This window comes from Stenella coeruleoalba (genome assembly GCF_951394435.1).
Source record: "Stenella coeruleoalba genome assembly, chromosome: 10".
Taxonomy (NCBI): domain Eukaryota; kingdom Metazoa; phylum Chordata; class Mammalia; order Artiodactyla; family Delphinidae; genus Stenella; species Stenella coeruleoalba.
Genome location: NC_137156.1, coordinates 74,554,100 through 74,576,181, shown reverse-complemented (window position 1 = coordinate 74,576,181; position 22,082 = coordinate 74,554,100). Strand labels below are relative to the sequence as shown.

The following is a 22,082-nucleotide window of genomic DNA, read 5'->3' as shown; positions in this document are numbered from 1 at the left end:
ATAGTACTTTCTGTTCTGGCTTTTTGTTCTTTGATATGAAAATGTACCAGCCAATCTACATATTATGCATCCACATCCCCCTCAAGAACCATCAGCTGATAAGAATAATAACAGGAGAAGATTACAGTTAAAAAGAACCAGCAGAGAAAGGACAGAGACACCCAGCGGTATGGTACTAATTCAATACTATCTTATATCTGTATATTATTCAGAGTAATGGAATCTCTCTCTGCAGGTTGTAAATTTCAAGGGATTATGAACCAGTTCATTTAAAATATAAATATCTGTTCTACAAGGATTATGGAAATCAAATTTTTTACAAAAGAATTGCTCTATAGCCCTAACAGAGATTTGTTGGATTAAATAGACAGTACCACAAAAATAAAGGACTTCCTACTTCTACTCTCAAAGGCTGAATAAGCTTAAATTATTGATTTTTTAAAATGGCCCAAATTTGATAGAAGTTCCTGCCTGCAGACTTCACTAAAATTGAACTTAACTCATAATTTTTCATTTTTCATTTATCTCTCCTCTTTTTAAATTGGGCCCTTTCTAGATTGTTTTTTACATTTGCTGTCTCTCCTTTTAGACTCCTTGCCATCTACTGTAATGTAGGTTAAAGTTTCAACTCTTTGTAACCAGTAAAGCATTAGAGAAATATAGTTGGCTATTATAGTTATTGCTTAAAATATTAGATTTGAGGCATATATGTATAGATTTGTATACACATGCATTAGTCTATCCTGAATCAAGCCCAGAATGTATCATGTACGCACCTGTTAGCATAATTTCTCAAAAATGTAGATTTCTTGGGTAGGCCAAAATTCTGCTTGCTAGGTTTCATGATATCATTATAAAATAGTAGATAGAAAAATTACTTCTGCAATAAGGCCTGTATCCATTTTTCTTAAGGTGCTGAAGAAAAGAGCTCCATTTAAAAGAGTTGAGTTCAGTAAAAATTGTAATTTAAAGAAAACACACTCCATTTTGTATGGAACCAAAGTAAAAAATATAGGACCTTTTAAAAATTATATGGGTTTTGGAATTCCTTTTATTGCGTATTGTAAAACTTAAATTTAAAATGTCCCCATGCAAATATCAAGGAATTTTAAGATGAACCTCTACAAAAATGCAGCTGAGTTCATCTTAAAATACTCTCCTGAAAAAGAAAAAAACTGCATATAATCTGTATTGTCACCTCTTACTTGCTTTTCAATAATCCAATAGAAAAGTATACCACAGTACCATTCTTCGAAAATTAACGTGTATATATATCAAAAGAAGTAATATAGAGGAAAATATTTATTCCAATAAAGGCAATTCTTCAGGAAATAACAGAAATGAACATAAAGCAACAACTGTCCTCACCAGTGTGTTCCAACAGAGAACAGAGACATTGAACCCCAGCTCTCCAGCACCCCAGTCTCCTGATCAAGCAGGTTAGCATCTTTATTATACCATAATTGCTAACGATTAATAAAATATAAATATGTTAAATATTTCAAACCCAGTCATTTTGAAAAGTCATGATGCAGTCACTTGCTAAAATAATCATTTTTTTCAATCTCTTTTTAACCCCAATTTTATGTCAGACTTTAATGGTTGAAGGAGTATTTTTATTTTCAAGTTTTAATGCACAAGCGGTCCTGTTCAGAATGAAAGTTTAAAACTTTGAGGTTTTCATATAACATTGTCACCCTCCCCGAAGATTATCTATTGTTGCACTTCTCCAATCCTCTTTATAATGGAGACGGTTGGAGTGTAGAGCATTGAACCCATCAACATATCTTGCCTAGCAGGTGTGTGGTACTTTTACAAAGGCAAATTGTTTTTGAGCTAGGGAAAAAGGAAAATAAATGGAAATTGTTTGTAGGTTGTCAGTCTTATTTATGCAGTGTTGAAGCCTTCATTAAAATATTAGGCGCAATTAGTGTCTCTAGCATAAATCTGACTGTGTAGAAAAACTAATTAGATGTTTAGGTGATCATTCTTGCATTTATCTTGTTTGCTGCAATATTGTGATTACACAGTAATTTACATATTTTCCTAAGAAAACACACCAAATTATTCATTACAATTGATATGGAAATACTTGAGGTAAAACTACACATTCCAAAGAAGCATGTGGTAGTAAGATAATTAGAGTTCTTTTGGTGTAAGAACACTTCTTTTACTTTGACTTTTTGACAGTTAATAATATGTTTGGTGCTAGATCATACAAGTTGTTTAATTGCATAATGAAAATTCCCAGGACCTTTTCCTCCTGTTTTCTTTACGTATCCTTGTACATAATGCAACACATTGGTTTTTGTAATCGTATTCAAGGTTTACTAAGCACCTACTGTGTTCACAAAGCACCTACTAGGTGCTTAGCACCAGGCAAAAGTTTGCTGTCCAAAAGAGGACAACCCAGTGAATCTATTCATTTCACCTGACCACAGCTAACACTGACTCAGGACCCTCCACATTTTCTGTGAATGTGGTCAGATTGGGTATTGATATATTCAACCTGTTATGGACCATTTACCTACAGAAAATATGAAAGCCTTGTCCCTAATAGATTTTCTCTAAGAAATGTATATTTATTGCCCTTTTTATAGGCAAGTTATGTTATATAATCATAGTCTTAGGTTAAGAAATAGGTGAATACAGTTGAGAAGAATACAATTCTATTTGTGCCATCAATATAATTTTTATTAAAGGTCTTTCTGTTTGCTTTCTGCTTTTGCTTTTGTAGTGTTAGCTTTAAAGTTTCAAGTGAGCAAATCTTAGCTCTTGGTTACTCTTCTTGTGATGATAAATATAGTTCAAGAGTCAGGAGTAAAATGACCACGTCTACATTGTGGTTCTGCAGAACACGAATTCTTGTAAGATTTTCACCATTGACACAATGCAGCAAAAAATAAATTAAAAAAAAAAAAGAGTAAGTTGAGAAAATGCTCAACTTTTCCTGCTGTCATTCTAAAGAAGAAAGTAAGCCTGCTTTTAATAATGTTTATTATAGAGATTTGTTTTTTCCAGGTCATAGAATTATAAAGTCTATTTCAATGTTGAATAAAGATTAAAAATTTTTTAAATTTTGATAAAAATATATCTCAGTTGTAGTATATAGTATTTTTAAAGAAAACAATGTGCAAAAAGATTTTCATGTCAAAACATTCTCTCCTAAAATTAAATTAAAATTGAACATAAAGGTCCTTTTCACCAGCAGAATTCACCAGTCACATTAACAAATATTTCTGTGGATTTGCTATTGACAAGTTTAGCAGTTTAATCTATGAATTGTCCTGTACCGATGAGTAGAATGGAAAGGGAAAGACTGTCAGCCTTTTCGTGGTTTTCCTCTCCTCCATGTTTTATAATCTGAACAAGGCCCAGATACTTTGTTTAAAGAGCTTGTTAAGTACTCTGTCCCCCTGAAATTAAAAGAAATTAGTAACTCAAACCCTTTTAAATTTGGAAGATTTTCCCCCTCTGAAATACCAAATTAATGAGGCTGTGCTATAAAGAACTTGCTGCAAGACAGGTGATAATTATTTCAGACTTACAAATTTCCTGGCCAGTGTTTCAACTCAGATGGAGAGGAAGTACAAATGAGTTGCCCGTATCTATAAGCACTATCTGTGGGTTAAATGTTTAGCAGGTTACAAGATGGTGGATAAATTGCCTTCCTTGGCTTTTGCATTATTTGATAAATCTGTGTTTCAACAAGAAGGAATGTTAACCTAACTACCTGCCTAAAATAACACTTGTGGAACACTGCTCTAATTTTTGTCATCTTTTGCAAATGTCAGATGAGTGGATATTTCCTGAAAATGATGACCACATCCCCCATTTGGCCTCCAGCACGCAGTCTCTACTTCTGGATGAAAACTCCTGCAACACCTCACACCTGTGTCTAGAAGCCAGCAAGAAAAATGAACGTGACCAACAGACAGAGGAAACCCAGATTGTTCCAAAGGATATTTTCACTTTTTCATCAAGACCACGATCAGCACCTCATGGAAAGACTCAGAATATGTCCCCAGAGGGGTGCCCATTTATTTTGGATCTAAAAGAAGATACCAGTGTAATAAGGAGAGACACCCAATTGGAGGATGATTTTTACGGTGGTGATAGCACCGAAGAGGTACATTGCTTGATGAGTGAAATGGTTCTAAAGCACAGTTCTGTTGTCTCCAACTAAGCACTAAAACTAGTTGAAATGAAAGAGGGGAAGTCAACTGCTATTTATAAAAATGCAGCAGATTGCAATGTTAGTCAACAGTTGCCTCAGATTGTTATGGTAACTCTAAATTGCTGCCTTTTTTATTAACAGTCAGCCATTTTCATTTTTAATTATGGAAACCAGTTTTTGGTTTGATTTTCTTTTTTCATTTTAACCTTTGCCTCGCAGAGTGAGAAATAATATGCAGTTTAGTTATATGATAGCATGTCCAGTAAAATATTGAGAACACATTGTTCTAGATCTCTGGGGAAATTGTGTTGCAGTTGCTAAGCATTCTGAATTGACACTTTTCTGGCTTCCTAACTCCCCTGCCATCTTTTCACCTTAGACCTATTAGGACTCATTATTTTCCATATGGTTCCAGAATTTCAAGAGTTGTGCCAATTAAAGTTTAAGTAATGAATCATGGATTAGTGCTGGGGCTTGCCTTACAGGAGGTTTTCTGTTTGCAATTATTTAGAATACACCTATATCTCATAAATCAGTAAATTCATAAAAAGTTTTTTAATAACTAATTAAATATCAAACTAGTGTAGTTCTGAAACATTTGTTTAAAACTTAATATAACTTTTTCCCCATATGAAAGGAATTTATTTATGAAATTTCTTTAGCATTGTTCTTTAATAATAGGCATTTATATTTTCTAGAAAAAATAATTATCTTAAAAGCAGATTATAGTCAAGTTTTGGTTTAGTGAAATTATACAAATCATTTGTATGTAGAAATTATAGAAATAATCAGAAAAACTTTTTTTGTATACTTAGAAAACTTTTTTTTAACAACTATATCTGATTAAGAATACCCCTTTCAACAGTGGGATATACATTAAGTCCACAGCTCCTACCTTCAGAGCCAGTTGAGAATATGGTGAGATTGTTCAGGCAGTAATTATGTTGTTTTGCAACTTTTAATGAGTTTCTGTAGCAAAGTGCATGAGGAAATACTTTTTTATAACCTCCTTACTTCTGAGTGTGATGAAACTATAGTCATACCAAACATAAACCTACTACAAACCCCTTTATGCATAGATGCATAAACAGTACATTTTAAATGTGCTGTGAACAACTTTATCCCTTTCACCCTACATAAAATTAAGCTATAAAACTGTAAAATGAATATGTCTTCAGCATCTAGTATTGCCCCCATCCCAGCTGTCAATTCTTATACAGTATTAATTGGCTAATCTGATAAATCATACCATTTTGTTAATGGGGTAGGCCCATCCCCTTCCCATGTGTACAGCTTACCTAACTCAAAAGAATTACTGTGATGGGGGCAATGTCATGGCAGGTAGGAAATAATAGTTCCCTGGAAAACTTTTGAGGGAAGTATTATGTAGAAACAGCCCTTTAAATAACACCCCATGAGGAACTTACCTCTCCATCTATATGAAGGAAAAGGCTTGAGAAGAAGCAATAGAGCTTTATGGGAAAATGAAGAATACTAGTTCTGAATATTTTAATTTGCTATCACTTTATGTGCTTTCTTTTGCTACTAGCTACTCTACTTCTGACATCCTTCAACATTTATTGTGCAGACATGTACTTGTTACCAACTACATGAAATTGAAAATTAATTTATCATGCATTTTCAAAGCTCTGATTGGCATAGCTCTCTGGTCACCCCTGTCCCAAGACCATCAGAATATGGCTTGAGTCTGTAGTGGAACGATATCATTGCTAACACCTGCCCTGGCCCACCTTTAGTCAGAGCCTACTAAGAGTGGCAGCCAGAGAGAGGGGCAGAAGCCTTGCCATGTTATGCAAGCTTTGAGGTTTGCTGTTAGAGGCAATAACAAGATACAAACTAAAATACAGATGACTAACAAAAGTGCTAGGCTATATTTAAACAAGTTCTAGAATTTGTAATGATCCCTTTTTTATCAAATTGGTTTTTTGGGAGCTTTTTGTAAATTCTTTTCCTGTAGGATTATTTCTCCCATTTATTATATAAGTCAAAGGGAAATTAGATTACATACTTTATTTTATTTATTTTTTAAGAATAAGTTTTAATTTAATTTGTCAAAATTACAAAACACTTTCTTTGTTTTGCTCTCAAAATACAGTGAATCTGTCTTCATGTTCTGGATGCTTAGTTTTTTGTTTTTGGGGGTTTTTTTTGTTTTGTTTTGTTTTGTTTTTTGGAGTATAATTGCTTTACAATGTTGTGTTAGTTTCTGCTATACAATGAAGTGTGTCAGCTATATGTATACATATATCCCCTCACTCTTGGACCTCCCTCCCACCCCCCCATCCCACCCATCTACAGATTACATATCTTAAATGTTTACTTACATATAAATCAGTTGAAGAAAATCAGTTGATTTAGGCATTCTTACTATTGTTGCATTATTTTATTTATTTTTAAACTTGCCTTTCATTTCTTTTCTTTTCTTTTCTTTTAATTAATTTATTTATTTTGGCTGCACCAGGTCTTAGTTGCAGCACTCAGGATCTTCGTTGCGGTGTGCGGGATCTTTTTTTTAGTTGCACCATGCAAACTCTTAGTTGCAGCATGCATGTGGGATCTAGTTCCCTGACCAGGGATCGAACCCGGGCCCCCTGCATTGGGAGCTTGGAGTCTTACCCACTGGACCACATGGGAAGTCCCTAGTTGCATTATTGTAGAATGTTATATCATTAGAGTAACACTATTATAACTGAGGAAAACAATGTCATGCTATAAATAATGGTGGACAGATGAGTAATAATTGCATTACTTATTATGCTTGAAGTTTATAACTTGTAGTTAAAAGACTTTATTTGGTGTTAGACCATTTGAATATTTTTAAAGGGAAGTTAGATGTATTCAGAAGCAAAAAACTAGGCACAATCATGGTATTATGATAGAGAAAAAATATACATATGACAGTAAAGACTAATTAAAATAAGCTTTCAATGATTGTAGTTTAAGTCCCTAATAATCAGTTCACATTTGAGATCTTCATCAGTGTGAGAGCCTTAAAAGTATGATTTTTTTTTGCATATTCTCATCTTAGTCTTGGCTTTACTATATATTTTATTCCCTAGGCAGACATATATACTAATTTTCCTGATACTCAATTAATTTTGAATTTGTACTTCTTATCTGAAAAGCACACTATGGAAATATATCTGGTGGTGAGTTATAAAATAAGACTACCACGTAAAATGAATTATCTAGGAAAGCTGTTAAAACAGAGTACCCTTCATACAATTGCAGCTTCTGAAAGAAAAAAAAAAAGCATGTTACTATTATCATCTCTGTTTTGTATTTTATGCCATTATTCCCAACGTGGCTTTGGGTATATATAGCTGGTTGGTGATTTGAAATACTTAGCTTTATATTAGTATTTTATTACTTCTCTAATTCAATTTTTTGTCTAGAAATATAGTCATTTTCTTCCTTTTGTTTTGTTTTGTTTTGTTTTGTAGGTTTTGGCTCTACAGCCAAATAAAGATTTTTCTGTGGAAGCATAATGCCATCTAATTGTCATGTCAGTGTGGTTGGTTGTAATTTGGATGTAGAAATGTAGAAATACTGATAGAAATTATTGTGCGCTCTATGAATCAATATACTGAATTTGGACCTAACAATAGTAGGACACTTAATAATAGCTAGTGCCATTAGGACTTAATAATAATTGGACACTTAATAATAGTTGGTGCCATTAGGCAAAGCATTATATATGCCTACAGGGGAATTAGTTACTACTTGTGACACCATTTTATAGATGAACAGAGTAAGGGTCAGAACAGTGACATAGCTTGTTCAAGGTCATATGGCCGAGCAAGATGAACCTGGAATTGAGCTTGGGCACATTTCCTTAACTCCTTTTTTTTTTTTTTGAATTTTCTTTTATTTATTTTTTTATACAGCAGGTTCTTATTAGTTATCCATTTTATACATATTAGTGTATACATGTCAATACCAATCTCCCAATTCATCCCACCACCACCATCACCACCACCACCACTTTCCCCCCTTGGTGTTCATACATTTGTTCTCTGCATCTGTGTCTCAATTTCTGCCCTGCAAAGCAGTTCATCTGTACCTTTTTTCTAGGTTCCACATATATGCATTAATATATGATATTTGTTTTTCTCTTTCTGACTTACTTCACTCTGTGTGACAGTCTCTAGATCCATCCACGTCTCTACAAAGGACGCCCTTTCGTTCCTTTTTTATGGCTGAGTAATATTCCATTGTATATATGTACCACATCTTCTTTATCTATTCATCTGTCAGTGGGCATTTAGGTTGCTTCCATGTCCTGGCTATTGTAAATAGTGCTGCAGTGAACATTGGGGTGCATGTGTCTTTTTGAATTATGGATTTCTCAGGGTATATGCCCAGTAGTGGGATTGCTGGGTCATATGGTAATTCTATTTTTAGTTTTTTAAGGAACCTCCATACTGTTCTCCATAGTGGCTGTATCAATTTACATTCCCACCACCACCAGTTCAAGAGGGTTCCCTTTTCTCCACACCCTCTCCAGCATTTGTTGTTTGTAGATTTTCTGATGATGCCCATTCTAACTGGTGTGCGGTGATACCTCACTGTAGTTTTGATTTGCATTTCTCTAATAATTAGTGATGTTGAGCAGCTTTTCATGTGCTTCTTGGCTATTGGTATGTCTTCTTAGGAGAAATGTCTATTTAGGTCTTCTGACCATTTTTTGATTGGGTTGTTTGTTTTTTTTAATATTGAGCTGCATGAGCTGTTTATATATTTTGGAGATTAATGCTTTGTCTGATGATTCATTTGCAAATACTTTCTCCCATTCTGAGGGTTGTCTTTTCATCTTGTTTATGGTTTCCTTTGCTGTGCAAAAGCTTTGAAGTTTCATTAGGTCCCATTTGTTTATTTTTGTTTTTATTTCCATTACTCTGGGAGGTGGGTCAAAAAAGATCTTGCTGTCATTTATGTCAAAGAGTGTTGTTCCTATGTTTTCCTCTAAGAGTTTGATAGTGTCCGGTCTTACATTTAGGTCTCTAATCCATTTTGAGTTTACTTTTGTGTATGGTGTTAGGGAGTGTTCTAATTTCATTCTTTTACATGTAGCTGTCCAGTTTTCCCAGCACCACTTATTGAAGACACTGTCTTTTCTCCATTGTATATCCTTGCCTCCATTGTCATAAATTAGTTGGCCATTGGTGCATGGGTTTATCTCTGGGCTTTCTATCCTGTTCCATTGATCTATATTTCTGTTTTTGTGCCAGTACCATATTGTCTTGATTATTGTGGCTTTGTAGTATAGTCTGAAGTCCAGGAGCCTGATTCCTCTAGCTCCGTTTTTTTCCCTCAAGACTGCTTTGGCTATTCGGGGTCTTTTGTGTCTCCATACAAATTTTAAGATTTTTTGTTCTAGTTCTGTAAAATATGCCATTGGTAATTTGATAGGGATTGCATTTCATTCAGTTATTGTATTGTTCATCTCTGTTTGTTCTTTAATTCTTCTAGGTGTTTGTTCTTTAATTCTTCTAGGTCTTTGTTAAACATTTCTTGCATCTTCTCAATCTTTGCCTCCATTCTTTGTCCGAGGTCCTGGATCATCTTCACTATCATTATTCTGAATTCTTTTTCTGGAAGGTTGCCTATCTCCACTTCATTTAGGTGTTTTTCTGGGGTTTTATCTTGTTCCTTCATCTGGTACATAGCCCTCTGCCTTTTCATCTTGTCTCTCTTTCTGTGAATGTGGTTTTTGTTCCACAGGCTGCAGGATTGTAGTTCTTGCTTCTGCTGTCTGCCCTCTGGTGGATTCTAGAAATACAGTCATTTTCTCCAAACTCTATCTATGTATCAGATACTAAAGTAGATAGTTGCAAAGCTACGTAATTTTTCTTACGTAACAGTCCAAACTAGAACATTTGAGCCAAAATATTATCCATATTTGAACATGAATTATGTGGACTGACTACTTATAGTGTTCAAATTAGCTAGGAGCGTCTAGATCTTCTCTTCATCTAACTCTGTTAAGGCCTATAAAACAAATTTACAAACAGCAGATTAAAAGGACCATTTTAATCCTTCCTCTCAGCTTTCCTGGTATTGTTGCTTTCAAGGTTTTTTTTTAGCACTCAGTAGTTAAACTATTTCATTACATTGTTTTTTTCCACTCACTCCTACATGCTTGACTAGCAATTCTGAATAACATTCTCACACACATTTATATACACACAATAGAAATGATATTTACTCTACATGAGGCCAGTTATATTTCTGTGTAGCCTTTAAAAAACTTTAAATGTCAATATGTTTGAAAAAAATGGACGAATTCTATTTTGAATGTATTGCTTGCATTTTTATTTCTGTATATCATGAGTTACAACATAACATACTCTCTAAACCTACCAGGCATATTTAATATTTATTTTTATGTGAGTATTTATTTTAGGCTGTTCACATCTACATATCTTTATTGTTATCTTTTGAAGCTTTCTTCTTCCCTGAAAAAGTTGGTTCCTGTAACTTGGCCCTTCATTGTTATAGGCAGGGAGAGAAGGTTATAAAACTCTTGTCTCCTTAGAATAATGTCATACAACTTTGGCTTAAAGATCAATATTTGCAGATGAATATATATTTGGTTATACATAGGAGTTTTCACAAGAAACCTTTGTTTTATCAGTTAAAGAGCATGAAGTCTAACTTATAAGGAAAATATGTTTTTGTCTTGAACAATGAAAGGAGTCTCATCATTTTCCCCAAATATTCACATGATGATGTTTACCCATCCAATACAGTCCCTGTAACTTCTGCTATGATTTGTCTGTGAGGCATCATTGGCTACAGGTAAAGATGTTTACAAAAGTAATTTGCCCAAGTCCTTGTAATATCAAGCATGCTGCGAAGTAGTTACTTGTTAGAAACAGTCACATCTTCCTTTCATTTTATTTGGTATTATTTTAATAGTTTCCTATTAAATTCAAGAGGTAGAAGTTAGAAATACTCCTTGGGGATGGTTTTTAGTGAAAACGTTTAAGATACATTTGAATGGTCAATCTTGCTATCATCAAAGAAGAAATGATTTTTTTCATTCTGTTATGACTAATATCTTTAGCTGTATTTGTGCAAATAACTGTGCTCTTTATTTGACAACCAAAGTATATACCTGTATCATCTCTATTGTCCGCTAGTGCTGTTGTTCAGCTAAAAGGTTCTGTCAGTTCACACATTTAATCACTAAAACGTTGGACAAACGTAAAACTCCTGCTGACTCTATCTCAATTACAAATTCAAAACTGCCATCAAAAGTGTGTGTGGAGGGCTTCCCTGGTGGCGCAGTGGTTGAGAGTCCGCCTGCCGATGCAGGGGACACGGGTTCGTGCCCCTGTCCGGGAAGATCCCACATTCCGCGGAGCGGCCGGGCCGTGAGCCATGGCCGCTGAGCCTGCGCGTCCGGAGCCTGTGCTCCGCAAAGGGAGAGGCCACAGCAGTGAGAGGCCCGCGTATCGCAAAAAAAAAAAAAAAAAAAAGTGTGTGTGGAATATTGCAGATGTGTTTTGTTCAGAACTTTTAAGAATGTTATGTAGATTTTTTTCTGGGTGGACTGAATTAAAAATCAGTTGAAATATAAATAAACATGATCATCCACTTTTTACAAAGGCTAAAACAGAGTTCTATCCTGACTCACTCAACATTAAAGTTGTAATACAAAGAGCCTGGGTCCCACCTGCTCCAAGTAGGTGGCCCTCCTGAGTGATTAAAATTACAACTCAGCAAGAGCTATTCGTTTTGCACATCCAAAAATTATTGTCCAAGTGCCCATCTGCATGTCCTTTTAAGAAACGTAGTTCAACAGAGGAAGTGCTGGGTCCTTGGGGAAATCATTCTCATCTTCAGCGTACATATGCTGTGCTACAGTTAGTCAGACAAACTCTATTGATGTTCCTGGCACTGGGCATGATTGAATATTTAACAAACAAATGTTTCTGAGCCCAGAAGACCAACAGTTCAAGAGATTTGGACTTTTAAAAAATATATATTAAGTTAAATCAAAAACATTTTGTATTTGTTCTTCTGAGAAACAGATGAACAGATGATTGGAATATGAAAACAGCGTAACAAATTCTTTACTACTCTGACCAATTATATTCAATTGCTCTGCAGGTTTTCAGTAGCTAAATGATAAACCAAAGGGGGAAAAGTGGTTATTTTTCAATCAGATTATAGTAAACTTCTTATGCATGTAACAAATGTATATGTTATTTAGTATAAAATTAATACAAAGACATGTCGAGCCCACATGTGTTATGTATGTGAAAGCAATAAACGTCATCTATACCTATATAATCTATTTTAGTAAGTCAGAAACATTACTAAAGAAAGGAGGAAGGTTTTGCCAGTGCACCACTACTAGTAAATACTATACTATTTTTTATTCTCCATTTATTTCCTCGCTAAAATAGAAGCTGACACAACTCAAATCAACCTGTTAGTCTCGTGTATTGTCTTGCCTTTCCCATTTATCCTAATTCCCCTTTCAAAATCTGGGATAGACCAGAATTAGTGGTTCTGGGGCAGCCAAAATAGGCAAGCCTTTTGTGCTCTGTACAGATTCTCCAGTTATTTGTCTCTTTCATATATTTAAAATAGCATAGAAACATTACTGTGGAAATGCAATACTACGAAGAGAATGAATACCTATTAGGGAACACAGCTCAATCTGACCATTTCTTGACCCATCTCCAAACCAGGGTATATCTTAGGAAAATGTGAGGTGAATGTCCCTGTACATACTCATGAATAGTTCTGTGTGTATAATCACTGCTCATGCCAAGCAAAAAGAAATACACCTGAGTAAACTTACAGAAGGAAGAAAAGTTCTCTGATCCACTTACAGGTGGAAAAAATACACTTCTTATCAAATGTATTGATTTTTAAAGTTTCTTTTAAATGATCTAGCAAACATCAGGCTGTCCGTGCATTCTTCTAAATTCTCATAATAGTACATCTGAAACTTTTTTTTTTTTTTTTTTGGTGGTACGCGGGCCTCTCACTGTTGTGTCCTCACCCGTTGCGGAGCACAGGCTCCAGACACGCAGGCTCAGCGCCCATGGCTCACGGGCCCAGCCGCTCCACGGCATGTGGGATCTTCCCGGACTGGGGCACGAACCCGTGTCCCCTGCATCGGCAGGCGGACTCTCAACCACTGCGCCACCAGGGAAGCCCCATCTGAAACTTCTAAATGAAATTTACTACCTTCTACCTTATGAAATTATTACTTTTGTAGGTATCTATCTTTCTGCTATTAGACTTTATGCCTCTCGAGGGCAGTGTCCTTTTTCTTCTTACCTGTATATCTTATATAGTCCCTAGAAAATGCCTTACACATAGTAGGAGCTTAATAACTATTTATTGAACTAACGTTTATTGCAAAAGCTCCTAATTTCTACTTATGTCATATACAAAATGGAATCCCAGAGTGATCCAGAGATTCTGGTCCAAAGAGTTATAATTATACCTTTTCCCCTTAGCCAGCTTGTTTTTAGGGGCAATCTGTTTTAAATCCACCATACATGTGCTTATTTTTTACTGTGAAAATGTGATGGAAACGAATAAGTAGAGGGTATTCTGGTCACAGAAATCCCATTGTCAATTGTATATAACAATTATAGGAAATTAAACTGGAATTTTTTTTTTTTTTTAAGTTGGAGAAGATATAGCACTGTCTAGCAACCAGACTGAATTTTTAAAAATCTATCCTAGTTCCACCAGTACCTTCTTAAAACCAAGGCCTGGAAGCTGTTTGTTCTGTTTTCTGTTTACCTTTCTTTAGAAAACTGGCTAAACTTTTATTCTCTTTTTGTCTCTGTGAAACAAAAATTGCAAGTGTCACCACTCCATTACCTAGTAACTCAGAGCACTAGGCATTTTTCAGGTCTCTTGCACTCTTTCCAGTTTTCTGCCTGAAGGCAGAGTTCTTCAGTCATGTGAACATCCTCAGGGTTCCCAGGATGTGGTGAAGGACAAGCTCACTCAGTAAATGTACAGCAAAGAGAGTTGCACAGTGCCTGCAGCTCAGGCCTCGCGGTACTGTCACGAGGGCGGAAATATTCTTACCTCTCTTATTTTTCCACTTGGGGCATAAACTAAGGTTTATGGATTGACACCCAATCACCATCTTTTCTTTCCCCTATCTGGGACTCTGAATAAATTTCTCCATCATATATAAAGAAATATACGTATCAGAAGATCAAGCCAGCATAGACAAAGAAAATAAGGCCCAGAATGAATACCAAGAAGAAATGTTTGTAAAAGATCCTTAGACACTCTGCAATTCTTTCTTTACTACAGATAGGCAAGCTATTTCTTAGGAGAGGTTCTTACACCCAAGTGTACCTTTCTTGAGACCACAGTTGTCTGATAATCCCAACTGCTTTCCATAAGAAAGGAAAATCATAACATGACTAGGGTTAAGGATTGCAGACTCCATGTAAAAGCTTTCCAGAGTCACTAAGTACAACATACTCTGCCTTCTACAGAACTCTCAAATCAGTCCAGCCTCCGTCATCACCACCACTGAATTAACGCAAGTCACCTCAGCATTTCTAATCATTCCAATTTAATAGTCTCCTAATTGGCCTCCCTTACTACTATCTCCACAGACACTTCAGACACACCACAAACAATATCCACACAAACTCATTCCCATACCTTCTGTTTTGTGCCGTCATGACATTCTTCTCGTCCATCAAATCACTCAGTGACCCCTTGTCTTTGGGATAAAGTCCCTGGATGGCAGGGATTAACTTTTGGCCTACCATTATATTCCTAGCATCTGCAGCACATAGAGCAATACGTAGCCCGTGATGAGGAAGAAAGGAAGAGAGGCAGAACAATGACAGACACACAGACAGATAGATCCCTTCTAATTGAAAGTTTTGATAAATTCCTCTCTTGTCTTGTGCCCAACCTAAAGCAGACTCTCTCACCGTTAAACATACTTCACTTCTACTGAAATGGAAATTTCACCTTAGATAGTGATCTGTATCTTGAGGTGTATGATGACCAAACATTCAGGAAGAAGCTGAACAGTTCAATCAGTCATTCAAATATTTTGTTTAAAAATCCAAATTTGGGGAGTAACCAGATGTTTGGTTCTGTATAGCTATAAATGAAAGGATAGTGGAATAGCGTACTGAAACAGAAAGTAAGATAGTACAGTCTCAGACATCAAATAATGTCTTTACATGTACTCTGCTTTTGTTGATTTTTTTCTGTTCTGTTTATTATTAAATATATTTATATTTAAATTTATATATAAATATATAATTAAATATATTAAATATATCTGTTTAAATATAACAGATAAGACAAGTTAGAAAAATCTCATGACAAGTATAAGCAATTATCACATTAGTTTTTTCTTTAAATTTATTGTTTTATAGCAGAAAAATATCTACCAACTGAAATAACACTGTTTCTCTTTTTCCTTATTTACCATCATGGCCATTGATTTTTTTGTTTGTAATTTCTCCTTTCTCAGATTTTAAAAATTAAAATTTTTAGGGATAATTCCAGAACTGTACATTAGTAAAATGTTTCTAGCTTTTATTTTCAGCTTTCCAAATAATTATATTTGGTGAGGTTCATGTCTTGTGGAAAAATACTTTCTATAATTGAAATTTTCACGTAAGAAAAATATTTCACAAAACATGCTCTATTATCTATTGCTCTTGAACAGTAAAACTTTCGTACAAAAATATAAGGCAAAAATACTTTGATAGGCCAGTTTGTTTTAAAAGTAGCATTTCCCTACATAAATAAGGTAAATTTTGTAAGTTCCAGTTCTTTCTCCTCTCATGGAGTTAGCTTATCAGGAAGCCAAAGTATACAATTCCTAAGTTTTAGGTAACTTCTTATGGATCCTCTTCTTTTTCATACTTTCTTTGGAATGAATATATTTGAGCAACTATTTCCTAACTGTACTCTTGTTACTCAGTGGTAAAAAACATGCTTTACCAAGACCAGAGGCAAACATAGCAGGGCATCTTAGCAAATGATTTATGCCTGTTTGCATTGCTGTTTTTAGTTTTCTTTTTTTATTGCAGAATAAAATAGTATATATATATATATATATATATATATATGTATATGTATATGTATATGTATGTGTATTTTGCTTTATTCAGAGAATACATGAACTTGTTAAGAACTTGTACTCAGTAACTTATTCACCACAAGTTTCAGCTCAAAATGATTTCACTTTGTTCCTCTATAGGGTAACCACAGTGTCCAGGGTTCAACCGGCCCAACTACTAGTCCTCCAAGGTTAACTCAGTTAACATTAGAGAGCGTGCTGGGGAAGACTGCCAGGTGGACAAGTAAAGGATATCTAAAAAATGCCTACACAGAAGCAGGAGCATCAGAAAACCAGAATTCCTTGGCGAAGCAGATAGATAAAAAAGACTTTGAAACGAGTTTGGTGCCTACACCATGCCTTTCTCCCCCTGGAAGAAGGAGTGGATCCTCTCCAAAAATTCCACGTCCTGTTATCAAAGCAAAGGACCTACCAGCCCATCAAGTGTCATCTTCAATATACAACATCTCCCTACAGGAAATTTCAGGGGAGAAGTTGAAACCGATTCCTGAAGTATCTGTAAGTGGTTTCATTCTGGTTTACATATGTGGGCAATACACCCTGCTGCGTTCTGTACTGTACCACTTTGCACACATTTGCACCAGTATCTATTTTTCATCATTTGGGTGATCAGTAATGTATTTTCTTTTTTTTTAACATCTTTATTGGAGTATAATTGCTTTACAATGGTGTGTTAGTTTCTGTTTTATAACAAAGTGAATCAGCTATACATGTACGTATATCCCCATATCTCCTCCCTCTTGTGTCTCCCTCCCACCCTCCCTATCTCACCCCTCTAGGTGGTCACAAAGCACTGAGCTGATCTCCCTGTGCTATGCGGTTGCTTCCCACTAGCTATCTATTTTGGTAGTATGTATAAGTCCATGCCACTCTCTCACTTCGTCCCAGCTTACCCTTCCCCCTCCCTGTGTCCTCAAGTCCATTCTCTACATGTGCATCTTTATTCCTGTCCTGCCCATAGTTTCTTCATAACCTTTTTTTTTCTTTAGATTCCATACATATGTGTTACCATACGGTATTTGTTTTTCTCTTTCTGACTTAACTTCACTCTGTATGACAGACTCCAGGTCCATCCACCTCCCTACAAATAACACAATTTCGTATCTTTTTATGGCAGAGTAATAGTCCATTGTATATATGTGCCACATCTTCTTTATCCATTCATCTGTCGATGGACACTTAGGTTGCCTCCATGTCCTGGCTATTGTAAATAGAGCTGCAGTGAACATTGTGGTACATGACTCTTTTTGAATTATGGCTTTCTCAGGGTATATGCCCAGTAGTGGGATTGCTGGGTCATACGGTAGTTCTATTTTTAGCTTTTTAAGGAAACTCCATACTGTTCTGCATAGTGGCTGTATCAGTTTACATTCCCACCAACAGTACAAGAGTAACACTCAGTAATGTATTTTCTTTCCTGTTTAGATGTGTTTTAGCTCAGTAGCAGCAGATGTTAAAAGAGTATCTTGCACATCCCAACAATTACAGAATGCCTCATGTTTTTAATGAGAAAGATAATTATCATGATAGTTATTTTTTATTTCCCAGTTACTTCTCATAATTTGAGTTATCACTGCCTGCAAGTTATAAATGAAGATCTTATTTTTGAGCCAAAGGTTTGCCAGTAAAATTGATAGATTTTCAATAACAATCTACATTAGGAGCCATAAAAACATCGTTATTCTATTCACTTTCTGGTCTCTTTGCAGCCGTTTCCCAAATAATAAATTATATGAGTGAAGGTTAACAGTAAAGCAGTGTCATTGAATAAATCCCTAGGCTAGTTTGGTGGCTATATTCATGTCCATCAGATTGATTTTTTTCCTTCCTGTGTGAGTATTTTTCTTCCTTCAGTTCCCCCATCGCTGTCCTTAGAAACTAGAGAACAAATGAGGCTATGCAGAACAAATGACACTTATATTTCTTTTTTTTAAGCATTAAAGCTTTTTTTAAATTTGTCATGTCCTAAGTATTCTGTGTGTGTTACAGTGTAAAATTTTGGTTCAATTATATTCTAAGCGTGTTAGAGTGGATTACCTAGTGCAGATAATAGACATATACATCATTACCATCAACTAATATTTCTTTATTTATTTTTTATTCCTTGGGATTTCGATAGGGGTTGCATTGAATCTGTAGATTGCTTTAGGTAATATGGACATTTTAATGTCCGTATGTTAATTCTTCCAATTCATGAGCACGGAATATCTTTCCATTTATTTGTGTCTTCAACTTCTTTCAACAATGTCTTATACTTTGCAGGTCTTTCACCTCCTTGTTTAAATTTATTCCTAGGTATTTTATTCTTTTTGTTGTGATTGTCAGTGGGATTGTTTTCTTAATTTTTCTTTCTTATAGCTCATTGTTAGCATACAGAAATGCAACAGACTTTTTTGTATGTTGATTTTGTACCCTGCAACTATACCGTATTTGTTTATTATTTCTAATGTTTTTTTGGTGGAGTCTTAAGGATTCTCTCTATATAAAATCATGTCATCTGCAAATAGTGACAGTTTTACTTCTTCCTTTCTAACTGGAATGCCTTTTCTCTCTTTTTATTGCCTAATTGCTCTGGCTAGGACTTCCAATACTGTGTTGAATAAGAGTGGTGAGAGTGGGCATCCTTGGGCATCCTTGTCTTTTTCCTGATTTTAGAGGGATAGCTTTCAATTTTTCACCATTTAGTGTGATGTTAGCTGTGAGTTTGTCATATATGACTTGTACTATGTTGAAGTACGTTCTTTCTATACCTATTTTATTGAGAGATTTTTATCAGAAATGGGTGTTGAATCTGGTCAAATGCTTTTTCTGCATCTACTGAGATGATCATATGCTTTTTTTCCTTTGTTTTATTAATGTGGTATATCCCATTTATTTATTTGTGAATGTTGAGCCATGTTTGCATCCCTGGAATCAGCCCCACTTTATCAAGGAATATGGTCCTTTTAATGTATTGCTGTATTTGGTTGGCTCATATTTTGTTGACGATTTTTCCATCTATGTTCATCAAAGATATTGGTCTGTAATTTTCTTTTTTTGTGTTGAGTTAGTCTGGTTTTGGCATAACGGTAATGTTGGCCTCGTAAAATGAGTTTGGAATCATTCCTTCCTCTTTAATTTTTTGAAGAGTTTGAAAATGATAGGTATTAAATCCTCTTTGAATATTTGACAGAGTTCACCTGTGAAGACATCTCGTCCTGAACTTTTCTTTTGGGGAGGTTTTTGATTAATGTTTCAGTCTTTTTATTAGTGATCAGTCTATTCAGATTTTCTGTTCCTCCATGATTCAGTCTTGGAAGGTTGTATGAAACTCTTATGTCTAAGAATTTGTCCATTTCTTAGGTTGTTAAATTTGTCAGCATAATATGTCTAATTTGTGTTCATACTATTCTCTTATAATCCTTTGTCTTTCTGTGGTATCTGTTATTTATCCTCTTTCATTTCTGATTTTATTTATCACAGCCTTCTGTCTTTTTTTCTTAGTGAGTTTAGCTAAAGGTTTATCAATTTTGTTTATCTTTTCAAAGAACCAGCTCTTAGTTTGACTGACATTTTCTGTTGTCTTTCTTTTTTGAATTTTTTAATTGTATTTTATTTTTTTATACAGCAGGTTCTTATTATTCATCAGTTTTATACACATCAGTGTATACATGTCAATTCCAATCCCCCAGTTCATCACACCACCATCCCCACCCCACCCCCACGGCTTTCCCCCCTTGGTGTCCATACGTTTGTTCTCTACATCTGTGTCCCAAATTCTGCCCTGCAAATCGGTTCATCTGTACCATTTTTCTAGGTTCCACATACATGTTTTAATATACGATATTTGTTTTTCTCTTTCTGACTTACTTCACTCTGTATGACAGTCTCTAGATCCATCCACGTCTCAACAAATGACCCAGTTTCGTTCCTTTTTATGGCTGAGTAATATTCCATTGTGTATATGTACCACAACTTCTTTATCCATTCGTCTGTCGATGCGCATTTAGGTTGCTTCCACGACCTGGCTATTTTAAACAGTGCTGCAATGAATATAGCATTGCATGCGCCTTTTTGAATTATGGTTTTCTCTGGATATATGCCCAGTAGTGGGATTGCTGGGTCATATGGTAATTCTATTTCTGGTTTTTTAAGGAACCTCCATACGGTTCTCCATAGTAGCTGTATCAATTTACATTGCCACCAACAGTGCAGGAGGGTTCCCTTTTCTCCACACCCTCTCCAGCATTTGTTGTTTGTAGATTTTCTGATGATGCCCATTCTAACTGGTGTGAGGTGATACCTCATTGTAGTTTTGATTTGCATTTCTCTAATAATTAGTGATGTTGAGCAGCTTTTCATGTGCTTCTTGGCCATCTGTATGTCTTCTTTGGAGAAATGTCTATTTAGGTCTTCTGCCCACTTTTGCATTGGGTCGTTTGTTTCTTTAATGCTGAGCTGCATGAGCTATTTATATATTTTGGAGATTAATCCTTTGTCCGTTGAATCGTTTGCAAATATTTTCTCCCATTCTGAGGGTTGTCTTTTGGTCTTGTTTATGGTTTCCTTTGCTGTGCAAAAGCTTTGAAGGTTCATTAGGTCCCATTTGTTTATTTTTGTTTTTATTTCCAGTACTCTAGGAAGTGGATCAAAAAACATCTTGCTGTGATTTATCTCCAAGAGTGCTCTTCCTATGTTTTCCTCTAAGAGTTTGATAGTGTCTGGTCTTACATTTAGGTCTCGAATCCATTTTGAGTTTATTTTTATGTATGGTGTCAGGGAGTGTTCTAATTTCATTCTTTTACATATAGCTCTCCAGTTTTCCCAGCACCACTTATTGAAGACACTGTCTTTTCTCCATTGTATATCCTTGCCTCCTTTGTCATAGATTAGTTGACCATAGGTGCATGGGTTTTTTCTGGGCTTTCTCTCTTGTTCCATTGGTCTAAGTTTCTGCTTTTGTGCCAGTACCATATTGTCTTGATTACTGTAGCTTTGTATTATAGTCTGAAGTCAGGGAATCTGATTCCTCCCACTCCGTTTTTTTCCCTCAAGACTGCTTTGGCTCTTCAGGGTCTTTTGTGTCTCCATACAAATTTTAAGATTATTTGCTCTAGTTCCATAAAAAATGCCATTGGTAATTTGATAGGGATTGCATTGAATCTGTAGATTGCTTTGGGTGGTATAATCATTTTCATAATATTGATTCTTCCAATCCAAGAACATGGTATATCTCTCCATCTGTTGGTATCATCTTTAATATCTTTCATCAGTGTCTTATACTTTCCCGCATACAGGTCTTTTGTCTCCCTAGGTAGATTTATTCCTAGGTATTTTATTCTTTTTGTTGCAATGGTAAATGGGAGTGTTTCCTTAATTTCTCTTTCAGATTTTTCATCATTAGTGTATGGGAATGCAAGAGATTTCTGTGCATTAATTTTGTATCCTGCTACTTTTACCAAATTCATTGATTAGCTCTAGTATTTTTCTGGTAGCATCTTTAGGATTCTCTATGCATAGTATCATGTCATCTGCAAACAGTGACAGCTTTGCTTTTTCTTTTCCGATTTGGATTCCTTTTATTTCCTTTTCTGCTCTGATTGCTGTGGCTAAAACTTCCAAAACTATGCTGAATAAGAGTGGTGATAGTGGGCAACCTTGTCTTGTTCCTGATCTTAGTGTAAATGCTTTCAGTTTTTCACCATTGAGGATGATGTTGGCTGTGGGTTTGTCATATATGGCCTTTATTATGTTGAGGAAAGTTCCCTCTGTGCCTACTTTCTGCAGAGTTTT

At 35.3% G+C, this 22,082-nt stretch overlaps 1 protein-coding gene across 4 annotated transcripts in view; it reads left to right on the top strand.

Annotated features, from left to right (window-relative positions):
• Window positions 1-22,082, top strand: part of CFAP20DC (CFAP20 domain containing) — a 267,456-nt gene that overhangs the window by 167,044 nt on the left and 78,330 nt on the right. For all 4 annotated transcript variants that reach the window (XM_079935811.1, XM_079935812.1, XM_079935814.1 and 1 more), the window contains 4 exons: window positions 51-167; window positions 1,317-1,439; window positions 3,795-4,129; window positions 16,431-16,808. In XM_079935811.1, coding sequence (XP_079791937.1) covers window positions 51-167; window positions 1,317-1,439; window positions 3,795-4,129; window positions 16,431-16,808 — 953 coding nt within the window. The remainder of the gene's footprint in view (window positions 1-50; window positions 168-1,316; window positions 1,440-3,794; window positions 4,130-16,430; window positions 16,809-22,082) is intronic.